This window comes from Carettochelys insculpta, chromosome 14 (genome assembly GCF_033958435.1).
Source record: "Carettochelys insculpta isolate YL-2023 chromosome 14, ASM3395843v1, whole genome shotgun sequence".
Taxonomy (NCBI): Eukaryota; Metazoa; Chordata; order Testudines; family Carettochelyidae; genus Carettochelys; species Carettochelys insculpta.
In genome coordinates, this window is record NC_134150.1 from 13,053,785 (window position 1) to 13,068,286 (window position 14,502).

Below are 14,502 nucleotides of genomic sequence, written 5' to 3' on the forward strand. Positions count from 1 at the left end.
TCTTTCAAAGAAGTCTTCTATCTGTGCCCCTGAGTTGTGATTGCCAGCCTTCTGGCTCATGAAAAATGAAAAACTATGCCTCTTTGGAGGCAATCTATACTACTAAAATTTATTTAAAGGGGTTGCTGTTCAGCAAAACTAAGGCATTCTTGGTCTCTAGAAGAAAGTTGACTAGCTGACTGAAGCTGACTACTGAGGAATCAAACTCACATCTCATGTAAAAGCACAAAGCATTATCATCATGCCACACAGACAGCCTAACATTTCACATTACCAATGAACTCTTATGTCTAACTATTGCACTATAAATACCCTGGGCCTAGTTTTCTTTTCATTTACACTGGACTAGAGCAGAAATAATGCCCTTTACATCAATCAAATTACAATGGTGTAAAGACAGTGTGAGAGGAGAATCAGGCCTATTTAGTTCAGTTCACATCAAACAAGCATAACAAAATTGAAACATTCATACCCATCAATGTAATCATTTGCTCTCTGTTCAGCAGCAACTGCTTTCTCATCTGGCTTGCCCACCCTTTCCAAGAAACAGAGTGCAGGATCTGCTCTAATAGTGTTGTACTTTTCATAGCCTGAATTGTAAGAACCAACAAATATAAAAGTAATTTTTATGAAGAGAACATAAAAGAAAACAAGATGAAAAGCTCTGTCAGATAGATATACACTCATCCCTCACTATACAAGCACAATTGGTTCCCAAATTTCTGCTCGTAGGCAAAAAGAACGACACTAAATTCCCATTAAAATACATGTAGACGTCTCCATTTTGTTTCAAGTGCTTGTAACTTGCCATAAACCAGTTGAGTTTAGATACTTTTCTGATGTATTTGAATAGTTTGGCACCAGAAATAGGATGCAGTGTGTGTATGTAGAGCACGGATTCCCAAACTATGGGTTGGGATCCAAACATGAGTCCCATTAGATTTGTTAAAGGTCGCCAGCTGGGCAGTTTCCAGCTGCATGTGGCTGTTAAAGAAGCCATTTGCAGTTTCTTAACATGGCTGCCTCAGGTGGATATCTATCAATAGCTGCTGGAGATGGCAGCTGTCTCTATCTCTGTCACTAGGGATAGCACATACCTTATGCCTAGGTGCTGAAACCTTAACACTTGAGTTAATTGCTGGGAGCAGGAGGGCTGGGGGAGCCACCCAGACTAGCAGCCCTGGTGAAGAGGCTGCAGGAGGAGGAGCAGTGTCTTAGGCTGGGGCTACTGAGGGATGCAGTGGGGGGTCTAAGACTGGGAGAAGTTTGGGGCTGCAGGGGGGGTTGTAAGGCTGGGGGCAGTTTGGAATCTAGGAGGGGATGTAAAATTTAGCCAAGGGTGAGGTCTGTGGGGCGGGTGGGCGGGGTAGGTCTAATACACTAAACCCTCGAGTTATCCAAGGGTTGTTCCTGCAATCCCTGCATAACTAGAATTTTCCTGCAAGGGGAGGAGAGCCAGGAACCACCACAGGGCTGGTCAGTTTCCTGGCTCCCAGAGTGACAGGAGCTGGGAACCAGGTCTAGACTGGTTCCAATCTCCCCAAGGCTTGTGGGACAGGAAACTGATCAGCTCATGGCTGGTCAGTTTCACGTTCCCGGCATTGCAGGGGAAGGAACCAGGCTAAGAGCCTTCTCCCGCTCTTCCCCCAGCCTCAGGGCTGTCAGACAGCTGCATGTCTGAGGGAAGGGAGGGAAAAGGCTCCAGCTGCAGGGCTGCAGGTCTCCCTGCCCATGGCCAGGGACCCCATGGCTGAAGTGGAGCCAGCCACAGGATTGTGGGTTTCCCAGCCTCCTGGCCAGGGACCCCACAGCTGGCTCCACTTCAGCCATGGGGCTGCAGGTCTCCCTGCCCCCGGCCAGGGACCTTGCTCATATAAGCGGGTAAAGTTAATTCATATAGTGAATAAAGGTAGGTATACATGTTTCAGGTTTTAGCGAGTACTCATGAGTAAAACACTTGTTAAACAAGGGATGAGTGTATTGTTATCCAGTCACGCTCATTACTTACCATGTTTAAAAACTCCAATTAGGAGGGATTTATCTGCATCTGCATCCCACCATTCTGCAGGAACCTCAGAATGCTCTGGCTCAGGGACCCAAACATCAACTTCACTGAAAAGTTCACCAATAACACAAATATGAATTTACAAATGAGGGATAAAATTACTGTATCTTATTTCAAACTGATACTTCAATTTTTAGAGAAACCTGCAATAATTCTACAGCCATGTCTATGCTACCCTCCGTTTTGGAAGGGGTAGGTAAATGCCATGGATCAGAAATGCTAATGGTGTCAATATGAATATTCAGCACCTCATTTGGATAATAACAGCCACCCAGAACATCAAAAGTGCTGCTTTTGAATTGAAAATTAGCCATGTAGATGGGGTTTCTCTTCAAAGGAATCCCAGCTACACGCCGAGTTTTCAATTCGAAAGCAACACTTTCAATGTGCCACATGGTTGTCATTATGCAAATGAGGTGCTGAATATTCATATCGGTGTTCATTACCGTTTCAAATCTGCAGCATTTATGTACCCTTTCCGAAAGGGAGGAGTAGTTTAGAGGCAGCCTGTGTGTCCAAACACACACAACCTATCTTCTATCAATAACAAGGTAAACATACTTTTAGTCACAGTTTCCATGTTGGTTAGAAGAGTATAAATGCCACATTCTCTTTCTTTTACAAAAAAACTCAAAGCTGGCATTCCAGAAAACAAAAATGATAGATGCGTAAATCATAAACAGTACAACATGAATGAAAATGACAAATTTTCCACTAAAGACAGAGAGCTTTGGTAATATGCAGCTAATTATGGGATGTATTAACAAGAATGTTGTGAGCAAGACACAAGAAAGAGAAGTTACTCACCTGCAGTAACAATGGTTCTTCGAGATGTGTCCCCGTGGGTGCTCCACAATAGGTGTCGGGCTCGCCCGGCGCCGCAGATCAGAAATCTTCTAGAAGTTTCTCCTGGATCGCGCATGCGCTGGCGCACACCGCCCCCCTGCGCACCCCTGGCCGCGTGCACGATCCGGTCCCCACCAGTTCCTTGACCAACCGCCTCGGATGCTCCTGAAAAACACTACACAGAGATCCAAAGTGGGGAGGATGAGCGGGTGGTAGAGCACCCACGGGGACACATCTCGAAGAACCATCGTTACTACAGGTGAGTAACTTCTCTTTCTTCTTCAAGTGGTCCCCGTAGATGCTCCACAATAGGTGACTACCCAGCAGTAACCCAAGTAAGGAGGTGGGTAATCGGTTTATGTGCAGCTTGCCCCCGAGAGGACTGCTGTCGACAGATGGGTATCCTCTTGGAATACCCGAGACAGGGCATAATGCTTGGCGAAGGTGTCATAGGATGACCAGGTCACCGCTCTACAGATGTCCTTCAACGCGATGCCCTTGAAGAAGGCTGTTGACGCCGCCACCGCCCTGATGGAGTGAGCCCTGGGTGGGGCCAGCAAAGGAGTCTTTCGAAGTTCGAAGCACATTTTTATACAGGACACAATGTGCTTTGAGATTCTCCGTGAAGAGAGACCCTCTCCCTTTGACCCGGGAGCGAAAGAGACTAGAAGCCTGTCCGTTTTCCGGAAGGACTTAGTTCTGTCTGTGTAGAAGGCCAACGCCCTCCTCATATCTAGGAGATGCAGGCGTGCCTCCTTGCCGGAGCTGTGAGGCTTCAGGTAAAACGAGGGTAAAACTATTGGCTCGTTAAGATTGGACTCCGAAGAGACTTTTGGAACAAAGGCTGAGTGCAGCCTGAAGGTTACCGCCTCCTTTGAGAATACTGCGCAGTGCGGCGTTGCCATCACTGCTGCGAGCTCACTCACCTTGCGGGCTGACGTAGTTGCAAGGAGGAAGGTTGTTTTTATCGTAAGGAGACGTAGGGGAACTGTGGCTAATGGTGCAAAAGGTGGACCCGATAGCGTGCTGAGCACCAAGTCCAAATTCCACGATGGTGGAAGCGGTTTCCGAGGGGGAGTGCAGGTTTACCAGCCCCTTCAAGGACCTGGTAATGATAGGATGGGCAAATACCGTGGGCCCTTCCTCTGTACGCCGAAAGGTTGATATAGCGGCGAGGCAGACCTTTAGCGAGGACAGAGAAAAACCTGCCTCTCTTGAGGTCCAATAAGTATTCTAGTACTACAGGTATAGGGACGTCAAGGGGAGCTAACTGCTTGGCGGAACACCAGGCTGTGAATCGGGTCCATTTCTGCTTGCAAGTCCTCTTGGTGGAGATCCTTCGACTACATTCCAGGACTTGTTGAGCTCCCTCCGTACATGTGCTCTTTAAGGAGCTGAGCCATGGATTAGCCATGCTTGTAGGTGCAGACCCTGAGGGTGCAGGTGCACTATGGACCCTTGAGCCCGCATGAGGAAGTCCGGCGCCACGGGTAGAGGGAGCGGTGGGCGGTCTGACATGCGCAGAAGCAAGGGAAAACATTGCTGCCTATCCCAAGCGGGACTATGAGTATCATGCGAGCTCTCTCCCTTCTGGCTATGTGCAAGACCTTGCGGATAAGTGCTGCGGGGGAAACGCGTAAAGTAGGGAGCCCTTCCATGAAAACATGAATGCGTCCCCCAGGGACCCCCGCCCCACTCCTGGCCTGGAGCAGTACTGGGGGCACTTTTTTTTTTTTTTTGTACTGGGTGGCAAACAAATCGATCTGGGAAAAACCCCCATGTACGAAAATGTGCTGTAGCAGATTGGAGCAGATCTGCCACTCATGCGTGACTGCGCAGTGCCTGCTCGGCTGATCTGCATTCACGTTGTGAGCGCCCAGCAAGTGCGAGGCTTTTAACGGTATGTTGTTGGCGATGCACCGATTCCACGATCGGAGTGCTTCCGCGCATAGGGCATGGGATCGTGCTCCTCCTTGTCGATTGATGTAGAACATAATGGAGGTATTATCGGTATTGAATCCCGACTACTTTGCCAGGTAGGTAATCTCGCAAATGTTTGCAGGCATTGAACGCTGCTCTGAGCTCCAGTATGGATATGTGCAGTGCCTGTTCCGCAGGGGACCATAGCCCTTGCGTTACCTTGTCGCTGATGTGCGCTCCCCATCCCATGTGGGAGGCGTCGGTGGTAAGAAAAATAGAAATTTGTGGTTGGTGAAAAGGCACCCCCCACTAGCAGATTCTCGGGGTTTTCCCACCACGCCAGGGATCTGCGCACGCCTGTTGTGGGCGACACCACCCTGTGGACAGTTTGGGATGCCGGTTTGTAAACGCTCACCAGCCAATGCTACAGGCTTGACATGTGCAACCTGGCATTCTGTACCGCAAACATCGCTGCCGCCATATGGCCCAGCAGCTGTAGACGTTAAGACTGGCACCGTGGGGCTGTATGTAATGACTTTCACCAGCGAACTGATTGCGTGGAAGCAGGCGTCGGGTAGGTACACCCCTGCTGTGATAGAGTTTCTGCGTGCCCCTATAAACTCTATACGTTGTGTGGGTTCGGACTTTGACTTTGCGATGTTGATGACTAGACCCAGCGAAGAAATGTGTCTGCTGTGACGCGTATCATGCGTGAGACCTCTGCCTTTGAGGTCCCCTTTCAGCAGGCAGTCGCCCAGATCTGGGAAAAATAAACACCCCCGTCTGTGCAGGTAGGCTGACACCACTGCCAGGGTTTTGGTGAAGACCCTGGGGGCTGAGGAGAGGCCCAATGGAAGAACCCTGTGCTGGAAGCGCTCCTGGCCGACCGTGAAGCGGAGGAAGCGTCTGTGTGCCGGGTGGATTGTTATATGAAAGTAAGCATCTCGTAAGTCGAGTGCTGCAACCCAGTCTCCGTCGTCCAGTGCTGTGAGTATCAAAGCAACTGTGATCATCTGAAACTGTTGCTTGCGCAAGTAATGGTTGAGGCCCCAAAGATCTAAGATGGGCCTCCAGTGTTCTGCTTTCTTCTCTGGTAGGAAGTAGCATGAATAAAAACCTTCCCCTGGAATTATTTCGGCACTCCTTCCACCACCCTTATGAACAGGTGAGTCACCTTCTGCTTGAGCCTCGCCTCGTGGCAGCGTCCCTGAGGTGAGGCCTGGTGGGAGGCTTCGTCGGTGGAAGCGACTGGGAGGGGATCGCGTAACCCGTGGCTATGATCTCCAGCATCCATATGTCTGTGGTGATCTTTTGCCACTGGGAGTGGAACGGTCTGAGGCGATGATGGAACATGAGATGAGAGGTACTGAGCGAGGGTATTGATAGTGCAGCCCCCGACATGCCCATCAAACTTGTTGCCTTTGAGGCCTGACCTGAGGGCGTACGGCTTTGTTGAGAACGTTGCCTAGGAGTTCTGTATTGCTGCCACTATTGATAGCACCCTTGGCCGTAGCCCTGTTGATATTGAGCACGCTGTGGTTGTAAGCGTAGCATCTTTGCTGAGGATAAAATTTTTCCCCTCCTGTATGGGGGAGTATAAATGTCTGAGGTTCTAAGTGTAGCTCTCGAGTCCTTACTGGAGTGAGGGACCGAGTCCGTTGAGTCTGCAAACAGCTTTTGTGTATCAAAGGGAAGGTCCAAAATCTTTGCATGTAGGTCCCTCGAGATACCCGACGTCTGGGGCCAGGATTCTCTACGCATGACCACTGCTGTAGCCGTTGAATGTGCCGCCGTGTCCGCCACGTCCAGGGCAATCTGGGCTCCCATCCGCGATGCTGCGTAGCCCTCTTGAAGAGTCGCCTTTAACACCGGCTTTTTGTCTTCCGGAAGTGAATCCATGAGGGGAGTAAGCCCGGAGTAATTATCAAAATTATGGTTTGCTAGGTGTGCCCATAATTTGCCATTCTCAATCGCAGGATAGGAGAGAAATATACCTTCCTGCCAAACAGCTCTAGCTTCTTAGCATCTTTGACTGATCCCCCGATTTGTACTGAGAAGCCTTTGACCTCTGCTGGGACGACCCGACCACCAAAGAATTTGGTTGTGGGAGACTGAAGAGGAACTCCATGCCCTTTGCCGGGACGAAGTATTTCTTATCCGCTCTCTCATTCGTAGGCGGAACGGAGGCCGGAGTCTGCCATATAGTAGTGGCTGACTCCAGAATGGCTTCGTCCAGTGGAATAGCAATTTTGGATGAAGCGGGGGGTCTCAAATTTTTCAGGAGTTTGTGATGTTTCTCCTGCACCTCTGCCGTTTGAATGTCAGACGTGAAAGCCACCCTTTAACACAGTTCCTGAAACTGTTTAAAGTCATCCAGGGGAGAGACATCCCCGGGGGCCATGGCCTCGTCTGGGGAGGATGAGGAGGAACCCCTAAGGTAAACCTCCCTCGAACCCTCGGGTTCCCATGGGGGATGACACACTTGCTTGCTGGAGGATTGTGAAGGAAAGTCTCGGGGTTCTAAAATTAACTCCCCTTGAGACAGCTGTGTTTCCGTCCCCGATCGGGAGCGCCCACGGGGGTACTGAGCGGACGGGCGGGGGCAAGACCTGCCCCTGGGTGAAGGCCTGTGGTTCGTCTGTGTCCAGCATGATAAGGACGACCATGGAAGCATGGCAAGGGTCCGGAGATGGAGACCTGGACCACTCACGGGGTGTGTACCCCCAATGTCTGGGAGAGCGAGACCTCCGCGACAACACCGATAGAGGTGAAACTGGCTTGTGATAGTACTCCAGGGGATCCAATCCCAGAAAATGGTGAAGGTGGCCCAAGCCATGGTGACATTGGTTGGAGGAACAGAGAAGGAGGTGGTTTTTTTGTTTTTTTTTCCCCTGATGGGCTGGTGGGGAGACAGGCCTTCGGTGCGGCGTGTGTATCACAGGGGGAGGGCTTGGTGCTAACAGCAGCGCAGCCCTGTCCAGAGATGGACTGCGGTGCCGGGTTTTTGATGTTGCCTTGCCCCTCCGCTGCGGGGCCGGCACCGCCCCCTCCCCTGCTGGGAATCTCAGCCCCGCTGTAAGCGCTGCGCTCGGCACCGTCAGCTGCGGTGCTGCGCGGGTATCCCCCTCCAGTGCCTGCAGGCTCCGTGCCTGGCACCCCTGTACCGCTGGGGTCTGTGCCAGTGCCGCCGCCTGAGTATGCGGCCGGTAGCCGTGTGCTCCGCTCGTCCTGCTCGCTGCAGATGCACGGCAAGGATCGAGCCAGGGAGAGTTCCCTCTGTTTCTGCACTGAGGGGGTGGGTCAGAGCACAGTGAGAACGCGGCCGGGTAGCCTGTAATTCCCCCAGGCGTCGGATGCCTTCGTTATGCACCACGCAGGCCAGCATAGCTTCATGGCATGACTCACGCTGTGTAAAACCTGAAGAGGTCATTGTGGTGAGTCCTTTATTGTTAAGAGGGTACTTAGCACTTAATCCCTGCCTTTCCACCCCAAAGAGTGATCACTGGCCTGCGGCAGCGGGCGGCCTAATGGCCTTCACGTCCGCTCTTTTCTTCTCCGCTCCTCTCTGTTTCCCCCCCCCCTTTTTTTTTTTTTTGCTGGTATTCTCTTTGTCTTTGCTTTCTCTTTTTTTTTTTAATAACCAAAAAACAACAAATCACACATGGAAAAAAAAACCACTAAGCAATCTGACTTGGCCTTAGCCTGAGTGGATTCCGTCTGCAGCCGATGGTGGTTGAGAAGGAACTGGCGGGGACCGGATCTTGCACGCGGCCAGGAGCGCGCAGGGGGGTGGCGCGCACTGGCGCATGCGCAATCCAGGAGAAATTGCTAGAAGATTTCCAATCTGCGGCGCCGGGTGAGCCCGACACCTATTGTGGAGCACCCACGGGGACCACTTGAAGAAGTAGTCATTCTTTCGCTCTACTCAGTGGTCATTAGGCCTCAATTGAAGTATTATGTCCATTTGTGGCCACAACATTTCAAGAAAGATGTGGAGAAATTGGAAAAGGTTCAGAGAAGAGCAACAAGAATGATTAAAGGTCTAGAGAACATGAGCTATGATGAGGAAAGACAAAGAACTGGGCTTGTTTAGTTCAGAAAGAGAAGATTCAGAGGGAACGTGATAGCGGTTTTCAAGTACCTCAGACAGGGTTACAAGGAGGAGGGAGAAAAATTGTTCTCCTTGGCCTATGAGGATAGGACAAGGAGCAATGTGCTTAAACTGCAGCAAGGGAGGTTTATATTAGACACTTGGAAAAACTTCCTCCCTGTCAAGGTGGTTAAACCTAGGGAGGCTGTGGAATCTCCATCACTGGAGATATTTAAGAGCAGGTTAGATAGACACCTATTGGGGACGATCTAGATGGTGTTTGGTCCTGCTAAGAGGGCAGGGGACTGGACTCAATGACCTCTTGAAGTCCCTTCCAGTTCTAGTGTTCTATGATTCTAAAGATATAAATTGTTTTGATGGCTCTGAAACCAATGGAAATTGTGCCATTAACTTCAATGAGAGTAAGAAGAGTCCTATTATCTGATTTCTGTCACTAAGCAGCATAAGAATCCTCCTGAAAATATAAATCAGGTGAATTTATATTTGCCCTAAACGTTTCCTAAAACTTAGAATTGCTAATGGTAAAAAAGCAAATATAAAATAATTTTTTCATGGGCAAAAACCATACATTTCATTTGTTGTTTTTCCCTGTCAGGTATTCCGAATTTTTACCTAATAGTTTATGTTTAAAGACAAACACACTTCAGTGTAGCTCACCTGGAATCAACTCCATCAAACACTTTCTGGCATTCATTACCAATGACCTCTTGTTTTAAGTAATACAGCATTCTTACTCGAAGTAAGACCCTAAAAAGAAACACACAGAAAAGACATTAGCACTCTATCAAGGTTTACGTTTGGATTTTTTTTCTGTACAATTAACTAATTGTGTGTGTGTGTGCGCGCGAGCGAGTGAAATACTACTCTGTTCTGAAATACAGGGGGCACTGTGACTGATCCTATATTTAGGCTGCCTAACATTTAAGATTCATACAGCTTCTAAAATCTCAATTCTTTGCAACAAGCCTTTGACACTCAAGAAGGAAATAGGCCTTAGGCTAGAAATACGCCTCTTCTTGTCCCATGAAATGCCGTTCAGATTTGGCTGAGTTATAAATTTGTTAAAAATATAGGGTGACCATAACTCCTTGTCCCAACTACAGGACAGGGAGATATGGGGGGAGGGGTAGCTCCTCCCAGCTCCACCAAACACTGGGAGCTGGGAAGAAGGTGGCAGCTGCTGGTCCTCCCCGAGCCCCGGGGAAGTGGCAGCCCCTGGTGCTCTCGGAGCCCCAGGGAAGCATCGGCCACCAGCACTCTCCAGCAGGTCTGGGAATGAAGCAGGGATGCAGCAGCTGCCAGCCCTCCTCGGGAGCCCCAGGGAAGAAGCACAGATGCAGCAGCCACCTACACTCCCTCCTCCCCACTTTCTCAAGGCTTGGAGAAGTGACCTACGTGCTCTCTGGAGGTCTGGAAAATACTGGGGGAGGGGCGGGGGGGGGCAAATACAGGACAGTTAGTCCCTTTTAAAAAATAAGTAGGAACACCTTTTTGGCATCCTAGGTATAGGACTGTCCCACCAAATATGGGACAGATGGTCACCCCACTCAGAGATGACCATTTCCCCCACCTTCGTTTGCATTTCTAAAGAAAAATGTCTGTCAGCATAACATTCAAAGTCAGGAAAACAGCAGTAGCATAGTAGCTGCCAAAGTAACAGGAAGATCAAGGGCCTTGTACCCCAACCTGTCCCCCGCAATAACCCTTCAGAATGCAGCAAATAGATCATCTACTTCTGCGAGGAAATTATACGCAACCAGAACTCCTCACTCAGAAGTAAGTAGAACAACTTCAAAAGATGAGCCTGGGAGCTTAAACGCATCCTTTGCTACATACTAATAATCATGGACTAAATAAAGACATTGAATGTATGGTTTATTACTACAAGCTAAAAGCCACTTACCATGACCCATTAAATGTGTATTTAGTATGCGTAGTTAATCTCTTCTGTCTTAGGCTATGTCTACATGAGACGTAGTGGTTGACCACTGGTACCTAAAATTGTGTATGTCAATTGCATAGTTAAAATCAACTTATCAGAGCAAAACTGACTGCTTGGGCTATCCTCACAGAAGAAGGCTGACAGAAGCATTTCTCCCATTGACTTTCCTCAATCCTTACTGCTCGCAGGGACTTTCAGGGTCGATGTTGACCTGGAAAGTACTGTTTCACATATGCGCGAAACAAAACCACAGAAGATCAACCCTGAGCATGGTAATCTTCTGCGGTAGCATGGAAATGGGCTTTGTTGTCCCTCTAAACACCTTTCCCAGAGATGCAGAACTGTGCAAGGCCAGGTCTGCACTAGACTTTAAAGTCAATTGTAGAGATGCAATTGCAGCTACAGCAATTGCATAGAAGGAATAAACTTATCTACAATCAACTTACCAGCCCATCCTCGCTGCATAAGGTTGACAGCAGAAACTCTCCCGTCGACTCCCTTATACCTCGCGAGATTGAGGAGCACGGGGGTTGACTGGCAACCCCGATAATTTGATTTCATGTGTCCCCACTAGGACTCTAATCTCTCACTAACAGAAGTTGGTCCAACAAAAGATATTACCTTCATCCATGTCTCTTACCAGTAACTCATTTGTTTCCAAGTTCAAATTGCCAAGCAAACCTATATAGCCTCTCCATCCCTTCTGCCTGAGGCTTTGTTCCTCCTTCCCCTTCTCCCCCCACAAACCTCTGCAGCTTGAGCCTAGCCATTTAACATCTTCATACTGAGTTAAATCTAACACAAAACAAGCACTGAAGTCCATACGCTTCCATGCTTTGCTACTGTTTTAAAACTGAGCTGTGGCTGTATCTTCTAATACCTTCAACTTCAACATACAGCTTAACCCAGCACCGCAAGCCCACAAACTGAAGAAAAACAGAAACTCGTGGTAAGATTTTAGTAGCACAGATTTTGCAGCAAGTGGATGGAGACATGGCTACTTCTACCCCTTCTTGCCTTTTATGGGCAGCTCCAAGCCATTCAAACCCAGTGTGCTTGTTAGAACTTTGGCACTGACCACTGGGTGAAATCTTAATAGGAAAGGACAAAAGACCTGCAGGTGCCACACCCTCACCAAGATATGTGAAGCCACCTTGCATGAGCCTGTCCCACAAGCAGGTGCTAATAACTCTTTCTGCACAGCACCAACGAGGTGCATTCTGTGGGTCTACAAAACTAACAGACTTCCCCGATCTCTGTTCGCAAGATGAAGAAGTTGACAAACAAGAAACAAAGCAAACAACAGAAATGTACAATAAGATGCCATAAATGCTACTGCTACTAGTACTACTACCACGTCGAGCTCTATTGTTCCTGCATCTTCAGAAAATCATCAGTGGGGAAAAAGAAATCCCACTCCCCCTTTTTTCCTTCTTTAGTGTGTGTGTATATATATATTTATAATCTTTCAAGATTGCAACAAAGAGCTAAAAGAAAAAAAAAGAATAATTCATATGAAATTAAAAATATATCCACATATTTACACTTACTTATTGCAGTGATGCTTTATGTGTTTTTTATATCCTTCATCTTGCAATAGATGTTCTGGATTATATTTTCGAAGCCATTCTGCTTTATGTATATCAAAAGTGCTAGCCTGAGTCTTTACTTTCTTTCCTTTTCTACCTCTGGGCACAGGGGCTGACAAACCTACACAAAAAGCAATGGACACTAATGTACAACTGGCAGATGCTTTGTATTGCTTTTAAAGTTAATATATCCTGAGAGAGAGAGAGAGGGGGCGGGGGGGACGACGAACACCACTGATGTGGTGACCTCAAATGTGATATGGGACACCAGGCTCATTATAGGCCCTTGTTCCTCGGTCTGCCAGAAAGGGAATTTTTAGGAGATGCTCTGCACCATTAGGACAAAGAGAAAGACGACACTGCCTGTTGTTTCCAAGGAAAGGAGTAAGTGGAAAGTTTCCTTCACATGTAGTATACCAAAACTCCACAGAAAGCTAGCAATAGCAAACAATGAGGAAAATGATGAGAATTTGCTTTCTTGATATACCTTCTGAGATACCCTCAGAAATGTCCATTTTCTTTAGTGAATAATTTTTAAATAAAATTGTAGCAGTTTTTGTCACAACATTAGTTTCTCTATCACAAATTTACAAACATCATGTTGTCTAATTACAGACATTCTTAGTTCCTTACCCAGGTGATTCTGGAGTTCTCGTGTCTGGCCATCCTCTGTTGGAGTGATGAGATCCCATATAAAACTTTTAATCTTTTCATCTCCTCTGTAGTGAACAAGGCAATATGCTAGAAGTGCTCGGCAAATTATCTCCACGTCCTGCTCATTTAGTTGCCTCTTGAACCGACCGTGTGACAAAATCTCTCTCCATCGACCCCACCTGGTCCAAAGTGACACACCCAGCAGAATTTTTAAAATGCATTCTGTACATTAGTACTATTAAAAAAAGGAACTTATTAATACTCGGTGTTTTTTTCACTTTTTTGGTGTCTTTGATAGCTTAAGCTACCAGAGTGCAATGGATTGTTAATTACTTAGCCTTCAGACACCATTATGACGTAAATACAAGGAAACTGTTTGAAATGAAATTCTGAAGAATGTATGTCTCAAGTATGGATTATTAGTGCAGACTTTTAAAAATGGTATTAGAATACTGCAGATTATAATACTACATGCTCTCTCTTTATGTAAACTATAGCCACGATTTTTGTTTTCAATTGTTAGCTAAAATAATAGAACTGATTTTCAAAAGTGATGAGCATCCCACTCAAGCCAACTGGAACTAGAGGGTGCTTAGTATTTTTGAAAAGTGAGTTACTTACACACCTAATTATGGATATATAATCCTAACTTTAGGCATCTCATTGAAAATTGTCCTTTTATTCTATATTGATTTTATAAAGAACTCATACTGTAACTGAATTATATGATGCCCTTTCTAATTGCACACAGTTCTTTTCAATGAATACTTACAATTCATGTATAATCTGCAGATTAACAAGTGTCTCACAATCTATTATATGCAAGCAGCCCTGTAGCACCTTAAAATACTAACTAATGAGGTTTCGTGGGTAAAACCCACTTCCTCAGATTTGGAGAGTTTGCCTGTCCATTTGTTCAACAAGTCCTCCAAAACGATAACAGCTAGGACTACCACATTCAGTATGCAGCTTCCTCTGATCATAACTTAAAGTAAGGTAAGGGATTGGTTGTGCCAGGGAAATGAGATACACCTGGAATAGGACTGCTTCTCATAAAACCATACAGAAAAGAGAGAGTCCCCAGGCAAGTGACAGGGGCTGGCTGGAGGCATGCTCCCTGTCTGGGACTGCCCTAGTCCTGAGCATCACACTTCCCAGGTGCCCTTTAAGGGAGGGCAAGGGAGCTAAAGCTCCCCATCCCCTATTAGTATGGGAACATCTCTGTTCCCCTTCATCAGGACAAGAGGAGAAAGTGCAAAGTTTACTGCATTCCTCATTATGGCTGGGGAACATGGGGCAGATGAACCTGGATCTGTCCCAGCTGGGAGACATGCATCTTTCCCTCAGTTGTGCCTGCTGGAGCTAGAGTGGCCAT

The 14,502-nt window shown here is 47.4% G+C and overlaps 1 protein-coding gene across 14 annotated transcripts in view; it reads right to left on the minus strand.

The window, feature by feature from the left end:
• The window catches only part of CHD9 (chromodomain helicase DNA binding protein 9), a 312,438-nt gene that overhangs the window by 76,586 nt on the left and 221,350 nt on the right, over positions 1 to 14,502 (minus strand). For all 14 annotated transcript variants that reach the window (XM_075008394.1, XM_075008399.1, XM_075008398.1 and 11 more), the window contains 5 exons: positions 13,107 to 13,306; positions 12,435 to 12,594; positions 9,600 to 9,689; positions 2,009 to 2,112; positions 473 to 590 (listed from right to left, as the gene is read on the minus strand). In XM_075008394.1, coding sequence (XP_074864495.1) covers positions 473 to 590; positions 2,009 to 2,112; positions 9,600 to 9,689; positions 12,435 to 12,594; positions 13,107 to 13,306 — 672 coding nt within the window. The remainder of the gene's footprint in view (positions 1 to 472; positions 591 to 2,008; positions 2,113 to 9,599; positions 9,690 to 12,434; positions 12,595 to 13,106; positions 13,307 to 14,502) is intronic.